The following is a 22,464-nucleotide window of genomic DNA, read 5'->3' as shown; positions in this document are numbered from 1 at the left end:
ACCGGGACGTTTCTCCCAGAGCTGGTCTACGACAAAACAGTGGTTACGCCGGTAGTACTAAACTGACAAAGCTGAAGTTGAACAACTTCGATGAAAATCCTCTCGAATGGCCGGAGTGGTCTAGTGTGTTCATTGCTACAGTGAATCCACAACCGATACCAGTCCCAGTGAAGCTGAGCCATCTGAAGACTCTACTGACAGTCAAATCAAGGTCAGCAATCTCTGGAATGGGCTATTCTGGACAGTTCTACGGTGCTTCATGGACAATTCTGGCGAGGAAATGTGGAAGGCCTCATATGATCATTGATGTACAACTGGAGACTCTTCAGAAAGCAAGTCTGGTGAAACCTCACGACTCAACAGATCTGACCGGATTTTTAGTTAATGTTTCAAACTTAATTAATGAACTCAAAGGGCACAAGCAGATTGGTGATCTGCAATCAAGCCCGACACTGTAAATGGCAGTAGATAAACTACCTCAAGTTCTCAAAGAGAAGTGGAGATTCTATGTTGATGATAAGGACAAAGATTGGCGTGATCTATTTTTGTTTGTATCTAGAATAGCATTCGTGCATCAGGGTTTTTCAGCTTTCAAGGGAGAGCGAAAAGAAGAAGACCAAAAAAGCCCAAATAGAGACAAGTGGTTCTCGAAAACATCGAACATCAGTGCTAGATCGAACGTGAAAGAAACGAAGCAAATGCAAGATAATCATTGTCTCCTGGCTGATTGCACTCATAAAATTTGGAACGTCCCACTATTCAAGAACATGATTGTAGGCGATTGGTACGCAGCAGTGGGGAAGCAGCGCTTATGTTACGTATGTCTAGGCAAAAGACATGCAATCAGAGATTGTCAAGCCAATGCGTGCGGTATCAATGGATGCATTAATAAGTGCAATCGATTGCTACATCCAGAAAACGAAACGGACGGGGCAATCATGCAGTCAACGTAAGCGCAGCAACAATCAACCAGATTAACGAAGTTAGGAGCTTCCTTCAGATAGTTCCCGTCTCAATACAGAGCGGTAGCAACAGGCTGAAAACATATGCTTTCCTCGATAGTGGTTCAGCGGTTCCGTTCATTGATCAATGTGTGCAAGAAAATTTGCGAGCCGAGGTAACCGATGTGACGCTTAACACCCGTCAGTCTAGGGAAACACAATCTATAAATGCCACAAGCTGAAGCAAAACTTCAATCACTTGAGTGTTCTACCCCACAAAAGCCTTAATTTGATGGAAGTTGGCATCATATTTAGTTAAGATGCTTATGAGCTACAGCGCCCATTCGGACTACAAGATAAGAACAGGAATGAACCTTTCGCCGTTGTAACAGAGCTAGAATTGGTAGTAAATGGACCTATGACGGGCAAAAAAAATTCAAAATTTTGTCATTTCGTCTTCATAGAAGATGTGAAAGTAGCTGAGAACACCCAACCTTGGTGGGACATAGAAATCTATGCCTCCAAAATCAAGGTCGTCAGTGAGTCAAAGAAGGAACTGCAGGCACAAAAGATGCTAGAAAGTACGACGAAGGTCACAGGCGAGCGATACGAAGTGGGAGTGATGTGGAATGAACCTACCGAACAGATCAATCTTGGGTCAGCTTTACTCACTGGAGCGAAGATTCCGAAGGGACTCAAATTTGAAGAGTTTGTATCAAGATTTTTCTACAAGTGTAAGTTCCCAAACAGTATAGAAACTGATTGTTCAGATATACGAATAACAGCGCCATGTATTTGGAACTAAGAGTTCTCCAAATTGTGCAGAATTTACTTTGAAGCGAGCGGGACTGGACAACGTAGAAAGGTATTCAATTGCAGCAAAGGCGACACAAACAACCTCTGCGTGGAAGATTTTATAAAATCAGTAGAAACCCCAGAAAAAGCCATTGAAGTCTTCAATCAACTACAGACTACTCTCTCATAACATGGATTTGAATTGAAAAAGAGGATAAGCAACAACGATGAAAAACCTCTCGAATGGCCGGAGTGGTCTAGTGTGTTCATTGCTACAGTGAATCTACAACCGATACCAGTCCCAGTGAAGATGAGCCATCTGAAGACTCTACTGACAGTCAAATCAAGGTCAGCAATCTCTGGAATGGGCTATTCTGGACAGTTCTACGGTGCTTCATGGACCATTCTGGCGAGGAAAATTGGAAGGCCTCATATGATCATTGATGCACAACTGGAGACTCTTCAGAAAGCAAGTCTGGTGAAACCGCACGACTCAACAGATCTGACCGGTTTTTTAGTTAGTGTTTCAAACCTAGTTAATGAACTCAAAGGGCACAAGCAGATTGGTGATCTGTAATCAAGCCCGACACTGTATATGGCAGTAGATAAACTACCTCAAGTTCTCAAAGAGAAGTGGTGGTTTTATGTTGATGATAAAGATGAAGATTGGCCTGATCTGATTATGTTTGAAAAATGGCGATCTAGGATAGCATTCGTGCATGAAGGGTTTTTCAGCTTTCAAGGGAGAGCGAAAAGAAGAAGTCCAAAAAAGCCCAAATAGAGACAAGTGGTTCTCAAAAACATCGAACCTCAGTGCTAGATCGAACGTGAAAGAAACGAAGCAAATGCATGATAATCATTGTCCCCTGCCTGATTGCACTCATAAAATTTGGAACGCCCCACTATTCAAGAACATGAGTGTAGGCGATTGGTACGCAGCAGTGGGGAAGCAGCGCTTATGTTACGTATGTCTAGGCAAAAGACATGCAATCAGAGATTGTCAAGCCAATGCGTGCGGTATCAATGGATGCATTAATAAGTGCAATCGATTGCTACATCCAGAAAACGAAACGGACGGGGCAATCATGCAGTCAACGTAAGCGCAGCAACAATCAACCAGATAAACGAAGTTAGGAGCTTCCTTCAGATAGTTACTCTCTCAAAACAGAGCGGTAGCAACAGGCTGAAAACATATGCTTTCCTCGATAGTGGTTCAACGGTTTCGTTCATTGATCAATGTGTGCAAGAAAATTTGCGAGCAGAGGTAACCGATGTGACGCTTAACACCCATAAGTCTAGGGAAACACAATCTATAAATGCCACAAGCTGAAGCAAAACTTCAATCACTTGAGTGTTCTACCCCACAAAAGCCTTAATTTGATGGAAGTTGGCATCATATTTAGTTAAGATGCTTATGAGCTACAGCGCTCATTCGGACTACAAGATAAGAACAGGAATGAACCTTTCGCCGTTGTAACAGAGCTAGAATTGGTAGTAAATGGACCTATGATGGGCAAAAGAATTCAAAATTTTGTCATTTCGTCTTCATAGAAGATGTGAAAGTAGCTGAGAACACCCAACCTTGGTGGGACATAGAAACCTATGCCTCCAAAATCAAGGTCGTCAGTGAGTCAAAGAAGGAACTGCAGGCACAAAAGATGCTAGAAAGTACGACGAAGGTCACAGGCGAGCGATACGAAGTGGGAGTGATGTGGAGTGAACCAGAGTCCAACCTACCGAACAGCTACAGCTCAATCTTGTGTCAGCTTTACTCACTGGAGCGAAGATTCCGAAGGGACTCAAATTTGAAGAGTTTGTATCAAGATTTTTCTACAAGTGTAAGTTCCCGAACAGGATAGAAACTGATTGTTCAGATATACGAATAACAGCGCCATGTATTTGGAACTAAGAGTTCTCCAAATTGTGCAGAATTTACTTTGGAGCGAGCGGGACTGGACAACTTAGAAAGGTATTCAATTGCAGCAAAGGCAACACAAACAACCTCTGCATGGAAGATTTTATAAAATCAGTAGAAACCCCGGAAAAAGCCATTGAAGTCTTCAATCAACTACAACCTACTCTCTCAAAACATGGATTTGAATTGAAGAAGAGGATAAGCAACAACGATGCAGTTGCTGAAGCAATCCCTGAAGACTTGAAATGAGTCAGCAACAGGAAGCAATTTGAGTTGAAACCCAATACGTAGGGATGTTCAGTGCTGGAGCTACAATGGACCGTTGCCGATGATACCCTTGAAGCCCGCAGAGGAACGAACAAGGAAGTTGAGGCACCTATAACCCAGAGAAAGATTCTGTCAGAGGAGCATTGTGTATCTTAATATTCGACCCGATCGGATTGTTTGCTCCGTTCAGTGTTCACATGAGACGACTTCTCTGAAAGGCATCTGGACTAAAAGTGGACAACATTGGGACAGCAAAGTGGAGCCTAGTGAAGAAGAGGAATTCCTGAGATGGAACTAACAACCAATTGTAGCTGAAACAAGCGTCGATAAAAGGTACTTCAAAATAGAGAGGGCGGCAATCGAAATTCATGTGTTTGCTGACGCATCTGTAGACACGATGTGTGCGGTGGTCTAAATGTTCACAACCAAAAGAATATTCAGCTGACTTAGCATTTGTCATTGGAAAATGCAGAGTGGCAACGATGAGGCATCTTTCGGTACCCCGATGGGAATTGCCAGCGGTAGTCATGGGAGTGAGGTTGAAGGAGCATATAGTCAATGAACACGAAATGATGATTAATAATTGCAGTTTTGTTCAGACTCAAATACGGTATTGCAGTTCCCATTGTAAGCAACAAGTGTTTGTAGCCAATCGAGTAGCTGAATACTGGATACAACTAATGTTTCAAAGTGCAAACATGTAAACGATATCAACAACTCAGTTGACCTTGGCACCAGAGCAATCAACATTGAGGAATTTAAGAAAAGTGAGTTGCATACTGAGCTAGCCTAGCTGGAACTACCAAAAAGTGATTGGCCCGAGCAATTGAACTTAATCTTTGCCTCAGATGAAGAGAATATAGCCCCATCAGTCTTCACGATACAAGCTGAAGAAAAGATAGAGGTTATTCATTGGGAACGTTTAGGCAACGATTTAACGGACTAGTGAATACAGTGGTATACGTAGAGCGAGCATTAAGCAAACACAAGCCCGCAAAAGTTCTCGCCAGTATTCAAGAAAGAGAAAAAGCAACAGCAATCATCTTCAAGTTACTACAGCAAGAACAGTTTGATGAAGAAATGAAATCTCTGAAAGCTAAAACGGAATTTTCAGAAGGCAGCAAAATCCTACAATTCTCTTCCTTCCTAGATGAAGAAGAACTTATTCGTGTCAAAGGCAGAATAGGCAAAAAATTAATTGGACTTCAATGCAAAGCAGCCAATTTTGCTACATTTGAAACCTCCTTCGGTTGAACTTCTCCTGCGAAACGAGCACAATGGCAATCAACACGATGGCACTTAGCAAGTAAGAAACCTTGTTGAACAGAAGATGTGGATCCTAGCATAAAAAACGACTTAAGATCAATCAAGATTAATTGCGTTACCTGTAGAAAAGGCAGAGCACAAGCGATAGCACCAGTAACCACCGATCTACCCAAGGAGCAATTAGATACTTCAACAGCCTTTACAAATGTTGGAGTTGACTACTATGGTCCGTTCATTGTGAAGATAGGGCTCAGGAACGAGAAGCGATGGTGTTGTTTGTACACATGTCTAACTATGAGAGCAGTGCATATAGAAGTGGTACCCAAGCTGGACACAGATAGCTGTCTCAATGCAATCAATCGATTTATTACCGAGCACAATCATCAGTGACAATGGGACTAGTTTTGTTGGAGCTGAAAGAGAGTCTGCAGAGTACGTTGTGGCATGGAAGAAAGAAGGGATCGAATAACATCTAATTCAACGAGGAGTCAGATGGAAGTTCAACCCATCCGCAGCAGCACCTCATTTTGGAGGAGAATGGGAACTGTTGGTCAGAATTTGCTAGAAAGCAAAATTTATGCAGTGTTGGGGAACAGATCAGTCACAGCGGATGTTCTATTAACTACGATGAGTGTTGTTGAGCAGACATTGAACGCAATACCATTGACTACAGTCAATTCAGACGTTAATAAATTAGAAGCATTGACCCCAATCACTTCTTACTTAGCGACAAGAATGTCTGCTTGCCATGTCTACCATACGAAGAAGAATTTGTTGATCATTGAAAACTATTATGGGACATATTCTTTACTCAAATCGAAAATACAAACTTAGACACTACCCGATTTCAATGAGATTGAGATTTTCTTGAGTTTCTGCAGTTTTCAGTGCCATTTTGTAATATTTTCAATGGGTCTCTTCAGCGGTACAAATAATTGGTTACCTAATTAGGTTGATACTAGTTAAGTTTTGAATGTCAATCTATGTTCAACGAATTTGCTAACCTACAATTCTCAATGGAAAAACTGTGAAGAGTTAAACTGAACCGTTTTCGTATTTCTTCTGTTTTGCTCTCTTGTCGCTAAGTCTGATTAATGACAGGTTGGATCACAGTTGAATTTAAGGGTTCCAACTCCCACCAAGAAGTTTCACCAAATTGCTGTTATTTTCATTTCAAAAATCAGTAACGTTGCTTGGAGTTCTGCACGTTTGTGTTGTCCTTTGTTGTCTTTTAACTTGGTATATACGATGACTGGTATCAATAATTGTGCAGTTCCGATGAACAAGAAAACTGATTGATTTCATGGTCTACTCTTGCGGGGTTTGCGTGCTCGTTTTTACTCTCTTTGCTTCAGAAAATCCCGTGTCGTTTTTGATGGTCTTTTATATAGTCATATTTCAAATTCGTTCACAGTCAATTAATAAAATTGTAGAAAAGTGTCACTGTCTTTTCATTTAGAATATTCCACTTATTCTATTCTTGTTCCATTAGCAGTTCGCCTGTTTTCCCTTTTTTCGGTGACCATTTGTTTTTGAGAAAAAATGATTTTTCAGTTAAGCTAATGTGTTGTTTTCTTTGTTTTTTTGTTACCTTATCTATCGATGACAAGTTATTGTGTATGCAATCAATATAACGCAGCAAATTGAAGGGTTGCTTCGCAGGGAATTTTCTATTTGCAGTAATTTTAGTCATACTGTGACTAATTGTTTTCAAAATATAACCATTTTAAAAGTAATTCTGCGTTTGCTGTCAAAATTTGTGTTATCTTGTCATCTAACCTAACCAATGAATTGTTTCAAGGACTTTTAAATCATTATCAGACAAAGATGCTGCCTCTTTAATATTTTTAAATAATGAATAGTTAACGGATGCAACGACTCTCAGCTTCATAACTGTTTGTTTTAAAAGTGATTCCATTAGTTTTGTCCGTTCTTGTTTTTCTTCTTATTACAGCAAAAAGAAAAAATTTACTTAGTAAAAAGGAAAAATTTGCAGTAATGGAAATTTATGCAAATTTTATTTCGGTAACTGCCAAAATTGGCAATTGGCAACTTGCTGGTGGTTTTTGTTGATGGTGGTTCTTTTCAACTTGAAACCACTCTTTTTCGAAGCTTATTGCTGACAGTAGGTATTGGCGTATTCACTTAGTGGTATTTATGAAAGCTGGTTTCTGTCTTCTTCCAATAAAAAAGGTACTTTTGGAAGATCTTCAAAGTCGAGTTGAGTGTTTTAACGGTTTTAATGCCACTTAATTTTGATGATATTGGTGAAATGATATTTTGATGATATAGGTTTTTCTAGACTCTGTACAAGTAGATAGAGTAGCTTCAATGATAACGTTCTGAAAAAAATTGTGACAAACCAATTTTTAGATTCTTTTTGATTAACTTTTTTAATACTTGTTATGTACTTTACAAAATTATTTAAGAACTTTGCATATGGTGTTGAGTTTCTTCTTATCAATCCTCTGAGAAATTTAAATGTCGACGTCAGCTGTATGGAGGATCAAAATTGATTTTTTTTTCATCTACCCCGCTTTTTTTCTTTCTATTCAGCGCAATCTTTAAAGCTTCCCAATTTAAAGTTTATGGTGCCTAAAGTTTAATGGCAGTAATATTATGTTTTATATTGATTGCATCATTTGATGCGCTTTTCTATAAAACACCTGCATTGTTCAAAGACAAATTTTGTGTTCCAAAAACTAATCGTTACCTACAATAATTACTGTAAAATCTTGCGCTTTTATGTTTTCCATATAAAAGCAAGGTTTTTCTCAAACTCGTCATTTTATTCAACTGAAGCCAACTGTTAAATTTATACTCTATCAATATTTGTTTAGGTTTTTTGCCTGCCTCGAAGATTTGAGCACTATGAACAAAGTTTCTTCAATTTCAATTCGAGAAACTCCTCTTATCGTTTTGTTTAGAGAGATTCAAAATGAGCTTTGAGAAAAAAAGGCATAAAACCAATCAGTGACGCTCTTTGTGACTCATGGAACCAGAGTTTATTTCAAAACCTTTTTAAAGTCATGCATCATTCTTTTTCCTGACTCTTATTTAATAGATATTAGCTTCGAAACAATGTTCAATTCGGACAATCACTGTGTGGGAACTTTTGCGCTACACCAAGAATTGCAGGAGTTTTTTTGCTAGTCCAATGTTCAGTTTTACAGAGTTGGCTTTTTTAAATTTTGGAACAGTTAATCCACTAATTCTTTTCATTAAATTCTGTATATGAAACCTCAAATACAATAGCGACACAGTTTATTCACAATTCTTAATTCATTGATTAAGATCTTTTAATGGCAGTTAACTTTCATTATATATTATTACTTTCTTTTTTTTTAAACTGATTTTATTGCCGGGGTCATGAAAAGAGTCCAAAAACCATTTTTAACACGTTCAGAGCAGGAAACGTAAACAAAATTCAATTACGTACCTTAAGAACTTTGGCCATGAATTTTGATGGGTAGAAACACCCTTCAAAAATTAGTCCTGCTACTGCTGTTCGTCAATTAGGAGCACGTAATTGCGCCGAATATTATGGATATGGAACATTTGACAAGAGAATCAGTATGTCGAAAATGATTTATGCATTTTGCAAAACCATCGAGTTAAATTAGCCAAAATCCGGCAAAGTTTCAAATAGAGAAGACTATTATAGGAAGTGCAAATAAAACTAGCCCTCTTTAGAGCTAACAAAGATTGTTTTAGCAGTTTTTAAGGGTGTTAATCAGCAAAGTGTAAAGCAAAGTGGACTGATCAAGCTTATTTCATCCCACTTTTGATTAAAAAAGCTGAATTTTGAAAAGTTTGAAAAAAAATCAGCAAAAAAATATATCTATTGTTAGAGATAGAATTAAGAACACTATGGTTAACAATTTTAATTTATTTCTCAGCGGAATTGGCAAAAAAAGGGTTAAAACGCGAAAAATGTGAAAAATGACAAAATCAGGCAATTTTTTGACAAAAAGTTTAAACCTCGATAGGTCCGTGGAAAAAGTGATATTCAAAAAATATTTTTATTTCTATATTCTACACCATACAGGCTTTCTAATGATACCACTCACAACCCTCTGCAATTAATATATTGATCACCCAAAATTGGCTTAACAAAAAAAAGAAAACCACATTTGAGTATTTAGATCCTCCCCCCCCCCCCCCCCCCCCACTAAAGAGGGTCGGAACACTAATCAAAGCATCCGAAAACTTTTTTTCAGTTTAATTGTTTAATTTTTTTGTGTTTAACTGATTGATCAGAAAACGCATAGGAGTATCAAAGTTTTCACCGCTGATAGCGCTAAAATAGTCAAAAAGTTAGTGAAGTCCAAAAGGGTAAACACGAAAGCGTATATCAAAAACTGGATTTGCTTACGGGATTGAACATTATCGGTCGACATTTTGCAAATTCAACGTTTCGGTTTTATCATCTAGTGAAAAGGATATGGACGTTTTTTCCGGCTTTATTCTAAATTTCATGATGGTTAAAATTTTGAGAATATTATGATATACGTAATAAAAAAAGCTATAGTGATGAAAACTAAATCTTGTTGTCTTATTTTTGAGATACGAATGATTTTGTAGTTGAAAAACCATCAGCTTCCTATATATTCATAGTAACTAAAGTTTCTTTGGTTAAACGTTGGACATTAAAATTGTGTTTTTAAGATTCATATGTATCCTTTGCGTGTTAGTAAGAACTATACCATTTTGTATATATAGTACCATCCGTATATGATCTTTTCATGTTTACTAAATTTTGTATATCGAAACTTCCACTTTTTAAATTGTGTTCTTCAGAGCTCGTGCTGTAACGAATGGAACGCTAAGTGGCTCTCCCAGAAGTTTCAAATCAATTTTCTCAAAGTAAAGAGTTGACAAAAAACTGCTGTGCTGTGATTGGATGCACAAAGGTTGGTCTTTAATTTTTGTTTACGACTGTTGGGGGGTACTGGTACACAACTAAATTTCATGAAGGAGAAACTCAAACTGAGGAATAACCCTAAATCTAAAACTTTGAAAACATCTCTTTACAGTCATGCTCAAAACATACATTTTTTTCTATTACTGAACCGAAAATTATATGCATATAACATCTCTGAAAATTGCACTCTTTGTGCATGAATGTTGATATATTTTAATAGGTTTTCATGGATTTGAGATAATGACCCCAAGACACCGGTTGAGTGCCTCGTTCATCATCAGGCGATTATAAGCGCTTCGGGGGAGAGAATATTGAAGAGAACTTTAGTGAACCATAGCTGATTGGCTACGGCCATGAACAAGGTATGTCTAATCTTGGCTAATTTTGGTCCGGATGCGTTTTATAAAATGTCTTTGTCCTGGGGCGCAAACGTTAAATTAAAGATATGAATAAATTTGAAGATTTACCTTAATTTTATTTTGTAAAATTGACTTTCTTCGTCAGTTTTTCCAAAAAATAATTCAAATACTATAATAATTTGTTTTTAAGTAGGCTGTTACCCAGGTTTAGGCGCGCGAACCTAGACCGCCCTGACTTTGCCCTCTTACCAGACCCTCGTGCGACCCAAAGCCCTCTAGTGCGACCCTAGTGCGACCCAACAAATTTTGCGACCATAGTGCGTCCCAAAAGACCTCTGATCAGACCCGTGCGACCCAAATCCCTCTGATCAGACTATCATGCGACCCAAATATTTCGTGCGACTCTGGTGCGACCCAAAATTTTTTGCAACTTTAGTGCGACCAACGGTCCCTCTGATCAGACCAAACTCCAAAGTTTGTCCTATGATCAGAACCTTCCATTCCTGAATACATGTTATAATCCGTTAATATTTGTCTAAATTATTCAATTCAAACCTATGTACTACTCAACTCAAAATTAAATAATTTAGTATATGTTGTTAAGGTTAGGACAAAACTGACTGACAAAAATATAAACAAAAAATCTTTTTGAAGTGCCTGCAACTTTTTTTGAGTAATCAAAAACAATGAAAAGAAAACTGCAGTAAAATAAATATGGTCAGTTAATGCTATGTGGTCAGTTTTTGGGGCACATTTCTTTTCTCCGACCCGGGTTCGAATCTAGCTCAGTTGCCTCCAACTTTCCTTATTGTAATTAATTTTTTCCCGCTATATTAACAATATGAAAAACAACAGAACCATCAGACGTGTTAAATGTATTCGGCCAGCCGCTCGCTTAGTCAATTCGGGGCCAAATACAACTCAGTCTTTGCCATTCTCTGACCATCTCATTCAATTGTCTTCATCTGTTTGGCCAGCCGCTCGCCTAGTCAATTAGGGGCTGAACAGATCACAGCTGTCATCAATATCTCTATGCTTAGTTACTGACCAACACTTGCGCCTTCTTTCGAAGCCTCTCATTTCTACTTTATTGAAAACTATTTTACTTTTTCACTTAACACTCCACTGATTTAAAAGGAAAACGTCTTTGAGATTAAACAAAAACATTAACTCTTGTGCTGCGCGTGGTTTGGTTTCAGTGGTTTTATGGTTTAGGTTAGCGTAGCACTTTTATTGATCAATTTCTTAATTCTGCCACTTCTATGTTAATGCGTTTTTCCAGTCAGAAACAACGCTTTTGTTTATTCTGTTTCTCCCTCTCTTCATTAATCATAATCGTTCTTTTTTTTCCTCTTCAATCTTTTCTTTCTCGACAACGAAGCAGGACTATTTGAAATCAGGGACACCAATCTAAGCCCTATCTATAATTGAATCGAGCGGACAGCAACATATTTGAATGAAAGCTATTTTTTTTCATACATGACACTTAGCGCGGACCGCTAAAAAAACAGCACAACTGTGAGCTTCGGTTCGAAACCGTTCAAGTGAGTTTGTCGATCTCCGTTTTAAACTTGCAACGACTTAAACATTGAAAGAACGAAGCTTTGAAACGAAAATCTTGCAGAAAAATAAGTCAACTTAGTGCAGTGAACTATCACCTCGAAGAAACAGAACATCAAGACGCGTGGGTTCGAATCCCACCCACGCCCATCGAGCATTTAAAGCTTTCCCATTCAATTTTAATTTATTTTTTTTGTTGTAATTTATCATACTTACCTGAAGAAACTATCACACTCATTTTAAACAATTTCAACGAGGCTAGCCAAGAAAACGATCCAATAGCGTTTGTATACGTCAAGTTCAGCCAGCAGAAGTCCTCTATGGTGCTTGAAATGGCTGAGTGCATCCGAGGCAGAGGAAGTCTTCTACTACAGTTATATAGAACTTTAAATCTTAATCGGAACTTCTCAAACTCAAATTTTTAAACTAAAACTTCTCTTACTGTGTATATAACTGTGTATATAGCTTCTTTCACCTCTGGTTGTACATAAATTGTATTATATTGGTGGTCAGTTTTTGGGGCAACTAATGTCCATAGACTTTGGTCTCTGATCAGACCGTAGTGCGACCATTGTCCAGACCATCGTGCGACTCAAGCGTTTCCCAGACCATGTATTTTGGGTGGCACCACGCCAGCAATGTGTGACCCAAATGGTCTGATCAGAGGTCTAGAGTCGCGCACCTGAACCTGGGTAGCATTCTAAATAAACTATGCCACTCAGAAGCAACACAACCAACTTGACAAGTACTCAATGTGGACCAGTTTATTATTCCCAAACAATTATGTCCACCAGCTCTTCACAAAGAAACTTGATGTCCTTTGATCTGTCCTCTTCAGTCGGGTTATTGCAGTTCAGCAAATGCAATTCACCCTGCGCAGTCATAAACACGCATTCATCGCCTTCGTAAACATCGTCTGCAAATTTTGCCGAAAGAGTAACACCCCCCTCTGGTGCATAATCATCATCTCTCTCTTCAACAATTTTGTAATATGTGTTAAAATCAGCAATCGGATATGGCGTATCATACAAAATAATTTCCTGGAACTTGCCAAAGTGAATTTTGTCAACCTTTAGACCTGTCCAATAAAACGCGAGTGGATTCGCCAAATTTTTCCTCCAGCCAAAATTAAGGTTACAAAACTGGGCCATTATATTTGTAAAAGACAGATGATATTGACTCAAACATTCTTTTTGGTTCATTTCAAAGTTATCGATATTCGTTCCTGACGGATCTTTCGAAAGATCTTTCATTAATTTGAGTTGCGAAATTTTGAATTTCCCATCGCAGCTTTTTCCATTGGGAATGCAACTTTTATTTCTCCCAATCGTTGCTTCAATTCCACAGAAATTTTTCGTCCAAGTACGCCATTCGCCCCACTGCCCCGGAAGCGTTCTGAAAAGTTCTAGAATCTTCCATTTTATGGTACAGTAGTCATTGACGGATGAAATATCATTCTGCTCAATTAGATTTCTGTTCTCGTAGCATAAATACTCAGGATCAGATGATGGGGAGTAAAGAAATTCTCGGTTCCGATTGGATGAAACAAAATTTGGCCCTGATTGGTTAAAATGATGATAATTGACGGCGTAAAGATAGCATGTTTTTGAAGCAAAATGACCGCTAACACAATCTTCTGTCTTTAGACAAGCAAGAACGCAGATTCTTCGAGAAACTTCTTTAATAGACGAAATAAATTTTTCTCGCTGAAATTCTCGAGACTCAATTTCACTGTACTTTGATAATCGTGAAATTTGATTATTTAGAAAATCAGAGCTTGTTAAAACTAACTGCAGTTGAAAAAATGCCGCTCTAAGTAACTTTGCATATCGGGTCATATCAAATAGAACATCAACTTTCAACCTTTTGTATATATTTTAAGTTCAAACAAAGATTCGTTGAAATTCGTCATTCTTGAATTGTGCCTCGAAAATCGTTTTTTTTTTTACTAAATTTCTATTCCTTTGAAGTTCGAATTTTTCGAGTTGCAATGGCGAATCTCACCTGCAACAACTTTGAAATAATTATGAAGCAATTATGAAACAATTATGAAACGATCATAAATGTTGGAACAGACCATCTGCCAATGAAAAAGATCAAATTACAAAGTAATTTTAGAAATGAGGAAATGAACAAATAAGGACAGCGTGCTTTTAAAATTGACCTCTAGAAACAAATGAATTTAGTGATTACATAACTCTGCGACGCAAAAAGTACATTCTAACCGAGAAATTTTACAAGAACTGGGCATCTTTTTACAGAGTTTTAAAAAAAACGCGCCAGTTTAACATAAATCAAAAAATTCTCGTTTGGCAAAAAAAGAGTACCCCCCCCCCCCCCCCCCCGGATCAATAATTAAGAATTAAGAAAACCAATGGAAAATTTGTACTTACGGAAAAGATCGCTTTTGAGAAGATTCGGTTTCTGTATTGGCTCATATTTAATCAATTAGGAAATTCGAGGACTCAACGCCAGGCTAATTGATACCGTTGTAATTGTGGTCCAAAAGATCCAAACTGTGCGATCTGAAGAATAATTTCAGAGATCAAAATTTTTAAACATTCAGAGATCAACTTTATAATCAATTAATATTTCAGATTTAAATTGCTGAAAAAAACAACTTGTCACATCTTGTCAATGCGAAGAATGCGTAATTTAAATACCGAATAAAGATGTATCAAATCAGTCTCATGTAGACTTGAGTACGAAGACCAACTGAAACAGAACGTTATCGCCGAAAGTTCAAACATTTTCAGCGCAGTTCAACGCAATTTTTCAACTTTGGTTAACGGAATTAATGGTGTTCATGAATGAAAAATTGCCCATCATTGAAACTGTCGATTTCAAGCGACACCGATTGGAAGCATCTGAAAAATGTAGATATTTAGGTGAAAAAATTGATAGGGAAAAGGCACACCAAAATCAACTAACGAAGTTTACAGTAAAATTGCTTCAACAATCAGATCATTATATTTGGTTTGTTAACAGGTATCATTAAAAACAAGAATAAAAGACTTTTTAAATCACTAGTTTTGTCTCATTTAGATTTTAGTGCGATTTTTTTTTCAAAATTGACCATCTTACTCTATTGACAGAATTAACGAACAGATAACTTGGGGCATAAAAGTTTGCTTTACGAAAACCAAATACGATACTGTCAGGGATCTGCTTCTGGAGACTAAACTTCTTCCAGCTGGGCTCCAAATAACACGGGTGTCATTATATAGGTTTTTCAATATTCTCTATCAAACAAGAAATCGCTCGAGTAAACAATTCAGATCTTTAGAAAACGTGCCAATTATTGCAAACAAACGAACCCATAACCTTTTCTTAGAAGAAAATTGTAAGTCACAATGGAGTAATGGTTCAATTTTTCGTAACATTATTCGAAAATTGAACACACCTCCAATTACAATTAGAAAAGAAACGTCAAAGACCAAATTTAAACAAAAAGTTACAGCGGAAATGCCTAAACGACACGAAAGAGTTCCAAAAGACAGAAGGGTTGCAGGATTCAAATATATTTTTTATTAAACTATTTTAAGAAAACCGAATTTTAGTTTGTTATGAATTAGAAAATAAAAATGTTTGATTAATAAATTTCTAACATGTAGCATTAACCAAGTGGTTAGTTTAATTTAAATGTTTCATTTAAAAAAAATATGGAACAGAGGATCTTTCAGGGCCTCAGTCGAGGGTTTCCATCAGTTTTCATCTAAAAACGAACAAAACGCTGTTTTATGAGGTGGATGTTGCGAAAAAGATCACAGCAATGCAGAGCAATTTGTACTAAAAATCGCCTTCGTGAATAAAATATAGAATTTTTGGTTAAATATTTTTCAGCGCAGTTCAACGCAATTTTTCAACTTTGATAAAAATTGTTACGCAGGAGTTGATTCTTTCAAAATACCATAAAAAAACGTGCCCAGAGAGAAAACGTCAAAAAATGATGCATGCAAATGACGAGGTATTTATTGTAAACATAATTTGAGAACTTTTTGTACATCGTGTCTTGCGATTTCTCACATTAAGCGCACAAAATTGTTCAATGGTAAACTATAACAAGTCGCTTTGGGTTTATAACGCAGCCGTTTCCAAAAAACTGCACAATATCAAAGTGAACTCATTTACACGTTAAGAAGCTACAGAATGGATACGTAGGCAACTAACTGACAAAAAATGGGCTCGCCTCAGCTTATACGAATATTTTCATTTTAGAGCCACAACTCCAGCCGCAAAGTTAGAGCTGTAAACTTAGAGCGAAATAGTTTGTAATTTCAAGAAACGTTTTTTTGTGTTTAAACGTAAAAAATTGACAAAACAGCGACGTACCGGCTCAAATCAACATCCATTTAAGAAGCGAGTGGATTGAAGAAATGTTCTCAAGCACGCAAAATTGGACTGTGACCTCCATAACTGGTACATTTATTGAATGTATTTCCTTAAGAAGGTTAGCAAAAATCTTTGTTATAGAATATGGCCAAGTGTGCACTTTTTTATTGGTTAAAATCTTCGTTTAAATGCTGCTATTCGATTTTCCACGAATTTACTAGTTGGAAAATTAAAACAGCATTTGGAATATAGAGATCACAAGTACTAAAAACGCTCATTTAAAATGAAATTTTGCTGGTTGTTTTTGTTGGAGTGATGGGAGTAAGCCATTTTTTTAGGCATAACTCTAAGTGCTGCTAACTCCACGCAATTTGACAAAAACCTGGAACGAGTAATGTAGAATTAACATGGAAGTCTCTCTTATTAACAATTCCACAAGCCTTCTTGGATTATTTCACTCAAAAAACCCTACTGGAGGGCCAGCAAATTCACAATCAGGCTGCTCTTAAACGGAATAAAGGGTTATTCCTGTTAGACCTGGTTCAATCCTTAATTGAGTTTGAATTAAGTATAATGAAAGATAGGTAGACCTACAATTATTTGAAGTTGTGTTACTTGGCCTGTACAGCCGTACTCTGTTCCCTTATGAGAAATCCGAAAAGCCAATTACCCGTTAGAAGTTAACACTAAAATCTTGTTCCGGCAAAACAGCTAGTAATAAATTTCTGTTTGTCCAGGGAAAGAAAAGTATATTCTATACTCATTTATTGCAAAATTAATATCTAAAAAATTGAAATAAAGTTCTAAAACGACAATAGTGTAGAAAATTAGCCAAGTTAAATTAACAAAGAAAAATGGTTACCCAGATGTACCAATGCTGAACAAATTTTACACGTTTTAGGAGAACGACAGGGATCTGTCATCTCTCTGGTCGAATACAATAAGACTCCGAAGATTATCTCGAAAAATATACCTGTTTTTCAAATTTGGCTGTTTACTGACAACAGTCGACACAGCCACTATTCTAGCAGACGTATTTCTGGGTATTCGCTGAAAAATAGTCGTATGTTCATTTCTAGTCTGCGTTTGTTTATGATTATTGAGCCCGGTTTTGATCAAACAAAACTTGTCAAATCGGAAAAGCACTTTTATGGAAAAGTTTTTGACAAATCATTTATGACAATGATACAATTAGCCCCTAAGTTGTATTTGTAAGTCTTTTTTTCACGAGTGAGAACCTAAAGAAAGATCTGCCGTTGAATCTTTATCAGAATTTTTATTTACTTATTCACGTTTTCTCAGTTAAAATACATAGGCATTATTATCTTTGTACAGTTTTGTGTTGCGAATATTTCAAGGTCAGTATTAAATTGGCTCTTTTCCGGGAAAACGCTTAAAAAATTTTTTCATTCCTACTGAAAATAAAAGTGGGCTATCAACAATTTTCCTTTTATACATGGGCAAGAGCGTTTCAAAATGAATTTGGCTTAATTGTTTTTGCCGGCTTTGAGAAATTTTTCCATATGAAAAAAATGGATTGATTTGTACATATTTTTATAAAGTGATTGATATGACTCTCTATGAAATACCTCATAGTTCTCTGATGTTTCCCTGTTTGTTTTGTCAAAGATTCGTGGCGGCTATTTGTTTCTAAGTTACCTGTCTCTGAGGTAATGGAGGTTTCAGTGTAGTCCGAGTTCAAGGACGTTACTGGACTTTAATCATTAGTCTTTTTTCTGCGGCGCTGTTCTTCTTGTTGTGGAGAAATATTTATAACGAAGCGTATCCTTTCTAAAAATTTGTACTGGCTTTTTCCAATTTTTATGATACACTGTTTCCGGATACTGGTTGTGTTCGGTCCACTAGATTACACATAGAGAATTTTGGTCTGGCACTCAGACTTGTGCTGCATAATCAAAGTTTTCTCGGACTTTGAGTTTAGTTCTACGTGTTATAATTTAATTTTTGGTTGTGTGCTTGATTAGGTAACATGGGTCTTTATTTGTATATTTCCTCTGTTCATTAGTTGCTCACTGATGCTGGTTATTGTCGAAGCAAGGCGCATGACGAATCGTCACAGAACTTCCCCAACTAGTGATTTACTAGATTATGAGTTTCTACAATTTTTCCTCATCTTGCAGTAATTTTTTTTTGAAATTGTACCAACCCGACTGTATTATCAGCTATCTCCATATACTGCGATCAAACAAGAGCATAGAGCACAGTAACCTTCTATCTTCGGAACCATGGCCAGGCATGATACGGTTTCAACAAAATTCTGCTGAAGCAGCAGCTTTGTTAGCTTGACATACCATACGCTGGGATAATGCAAAAATGAATGCTTTTGATGTACGCAGTATCATGTTTGTAAAAAGTAGGGAAATTTGGAGGTCAATTTTTCTCAAATCTATTGTTTCCCTAGCTTCTCCTGCCATTTGCCATCATTTGATCGTCAAAACCGAGAACCAATTTTGGACAAGTGGTTGTCGAAGTATATCACTATATATAATTTCCAAATTCATTTTTCAACATTGTTATTCGCCGTTTTCTGCTCATAAGTTGTCTAAAATTATTCAGTTAATAGTTATGAAGTCGAATTTTGTTAAATTGAACGAGATAATCATTATAAAATTGGTTTTCAGTTTCGAAATTCAAATTCTGGGTTCTGATCGCAGGGAGGATTTAGTCAAACTTAAAGGTTTTTCTTCTTCATTTTTTTTGCAAAAATAATTTTACCTCTGCACCTAGGGTTATTTCTTCGCTCTCCTTGCATTAGTTCTAAACAAGAACAGATTCTGCAACTTTTCTCGCCTTCATCAATCTGTTTTTGTTAAGCATCAGTGAAATCGTTTGTATTTTTACTTTAAAAAAAGGGTAAGCAGGGTTCGAGCCCCCACCATGTCGAACCTTACGAAGCAAAATCCGTATTCTAATACATGTGCCTTGAGCAACGAACCGTTTGAGAGCGGTTTTAAGCTAAACTAGCCCGATTTAGACTAAGATGACTTAGATATAAAATTATTAGACTAACAACACGCTTTGAATGGTTTAACTTTAAGGCCAAAGCCAGGCCAAGTTACGTCACACATGAGCTGAATTGACCTTTATTGGCTCACAAAAGGCTAACAGGTCTTGTCTAGCCTTTTTGCCGCCAGTGTTACTTTAGATGTCTTATGTGTACGTTCGATGAGGAGTGTTATGTGTGATCGAATAAGAGCTTATCGTTGAAAATACGTATTGTTATCTTGAATAAAGATTGTTCTTTTACGTTTTTCTGTAGTTCGAGTCTTAGACGTTATCTAGCTCGAATATTTTGGTCCACCGAGTGAAAGTAATCGGGTTAAGGATTACATCGTCCGCTTTACGTCAACTTCTGGCGCACAGAGGCTGGGTCAGTGACCGCTATCGGAACTTTTGGCGCACAGAGGCTGGGTCAGTGACTACCATTGGAACTTTTGGCGCACAGAGGCTTGGTCAGTGACTACTATTCGAACTTCTGGCGCACAGAGGCTGGGTCAGTGACTACTATTGGAACTTCTGGCGCACAGAGGCTGGGTCAGTGACTACCATTGGAACTTCTGGCGCACAGAGGCTGGGTCAGTGACTACTATTCGAACTTCTGTCGCACAGAGGCTGGGTCAGTGACTACTATTGGAACTTTTGGCGCACAGAGGCTCGGTCAGTGACCACTATTGGAACTTCTGGCGCACAGAGGCTGGGTCAGTGACTACTATTGGAACTTCTGGTACACAGAGGCTCGGTCAGTGACTACTATTGGTACTTCTGGCGTACAGAGGCTGGGTCAGTGACTACCACTGGAACTTCTGGCACACAGAGGCTGGGTCGGTGACTACTATTCGCACTTCTGGCGCACAGAGGCTGGGTCAGTGACTACCATTGGAACTTTTGGCGCACAGAGGCTGGGTCAGTGACTACTATTCGAACTTCTGGCGCACAGAGGCTGGGTCAGTGACTACTATTCGAACTTCTGGCGCACAGAGGCTGGGTCAGTGACTACTATTGGAACTTCTGGCGCACAGAGACTGTGCTGCATAATCAAAGTTTTCTCGGACTTTGAGTTTAGTTTCTACGTGTTATAATTTAATTTTTGGTTGTGTGCTTGATTAGGTAACATGGGTCTTTATTTGTATATTTCCTCTGTTCATTAGTTGCTCACTGATGCTGGTTATTGTCAAAGCAAGGCGCATGACGAATCGTCACAGAACTTCCCCAACTAGTGATTTACTAGATTATGAGTTTCTACAATTTTTCCTCATCTTCCAGTAATTTTTTTTTGAAATTGTACCAACCCGACTGTATTATCAGCTATCTCCATATACTGCGATCAAACAAGAGCATAGAGCACAGTAACCTTCTATCTTCGGAACCATGGCCAGGCATGATACGGTTTCAACAAAATTCTGCTGAAGCAGCAGCTTTGTTAGCTTGACATACCATACGCTGGGATAATGCAAAAATGAATGCTTTTGATGTACGCAGTATCATGTTTGTAAAAAGTAGGGAATTTTGGAGGTCAATTTTTCTCAAATCTATTGTTTCCCTAGCTTCTCCTGCCATTTGCCATCATTTGATCGTCAAAACCGAGAACCAATATTGGACAAGTGGTTGTCGAAGTATATCACTATATATAATTTCCAAATTCATTTTTCAACATTGTTATTCGCCGTTTTCTGCTCATAAGTTGTCTAAAATTATTCAGTTAATAGTTATGAAGTCGAATTTTGTTAAATTGAACGAGATAATCATTATAAAATTGGTTTTCAGTTTCGAAATTCAAATTCTGGGTTCTGATCGCAGGGAGGATTTAGTCAAACTTAAAGGTTTTTCTTCTTCATTTTTTTTGCAAAAATAATTTTACCTCTGCACCTAGGTTTATTTCTTCGCTCTCCTTGCATTAGTTCTAAACAAGAACAGATTCTGCAACTTTTCTCGCCTTCATCAATCTGTTTTTGTTAAGCATCAGTGAAATCGTTTGCATTTTTACTTTAAAAAAAGGGTAAGCAGGGTTCCTGATTTGAGGATTTGAGTCCCAAAGCATTTCAGCACTGATCCAGCAAATGTCAAGAAACAAAGATCTAATTCAGTTTTGAAACAGAGTATTTCTTCATTGTGAAATTTTTGAGGTTGTAGAGTTCATCTAGGTTGAATTTCTCTTGTATCTTCCGAAAAGTTTCTCTTGCACCGAAGTTAAGTCTGGGCAGCATTGTTGTGAATACAAATAAATGTAAGCGAGAATTGTATGCAGCGACAAAAGTAAGTGAGTATATTTAAATTGTATGCGTAACAAAACAAGTAACCATAGCACAGTTAGTATAGCACTGTACTCTCAATCTAAGGACCGGTGGTTCGAGCCCCCACCATGTCGAACCTTACGAAGCAAAATCCGTATTCTAATACATGTGCCTTGAGCAACGAACCGTTTGAGAGCGGTTTTAAGCTAAACTAGCCCGATTTAGACTAAGATGACTTAGATATAAAATTATTAGACTAACAACACGCATTGAATGGTTTAACTTTAAGGCCAAAGCAAGGCCAAGTTACGTCACACATGAGCTGAATTGACCTTTATTGGCTCACAAAAGGCTAACAGGTCTTGTCTAGCCTTTTTGCCGCCAGTGTTACTTTAGATGTCTTATGTGTACGTTCGATGAGGAGTGTTATGTGTGATCGAATAAGAGCTTATCGTTGAAAATACGTATTGTTATCTTGAATAAAGATTGTTCTTTTACCGTTTTTCTGTAGTTCGAGTCTTAGACGTTATCTAGCTCGAATATTTTGGTCCACCGAGTGAAACTAATCGGGTTAAGGATTACATCGTCCGCTTTACGTCAACTTCTGGCGCACAGAGGCTGGGTCAGTGACCGCTATCGGAACTTTTGGCGCACAGATGCTGGGTCAGTGACTACCATTGGAACTTTTGGCGCACAGAGGCTTGGTCACTGACTACTATTCGAACTTCTGGCGCACAGAGGCTGGGTCAGTGACTACTATTGGAACTTCTGGCGCACAGAGGCTGGGTCAGTGACTACCATTGGAACTTTTGGCGCACAGAGGCTGGGTCAGTGACTACTATTCGAACTTCTG

At 37.7% G+C, this 22,464-nt stretch overlaps 1 protein-coding gene across 3 annotated transcripts in view; it reads left to right on the top strand.

Annotated features, from left to right (window-relative positions):
- The window catches only part of LOC142348660 (uncharacterized), a 70,493-nt gene that overhangs the window by 5,543 nt on the left and 42,486 nt on the right, over positions 1-22,464 (top strand). For 2 of the 3 annotated variants that reach the window (XM_075400092.1, XM_075400091.1), the window contains 2 exons: positions 9,985-10,097; positions 10,329-10,470. In XM_075400092.1, the coding sequence (XP_075256207.1) occupies positions 10,462-10,470 (9 nt within the window). In that variant the 5' untranslated portion in view covers positions 9,985-10,097; positions 10,329-10,461. Of the gene's footprint in view, positions 1-9,984; positions 10,098-10,328; positions 10,471-22,464 lie in introns of those variants that run through there. The other variant, XM_075400093.1, reaches the window with a different exon arrangement.

This window comes from Convolutriloba macropyga, chromosome 10 (genome assembly GCF_964194025.1).
Source record: "Convolutriloba macropyga chromosome 10, txConMacr16.3, whole genome shotgun sequence".
Taxonomy (NCBI): Eukaryota; Metazoa; Xenacoelomorpha; order Acoela; family Convolutidae; genus Convolutriloba; species Convolutriloba macropyga.
Note: the sequence above shows the minus strand (reverse complement) of the source record. Positions and strands in the feature narration are given on the sequence as shown.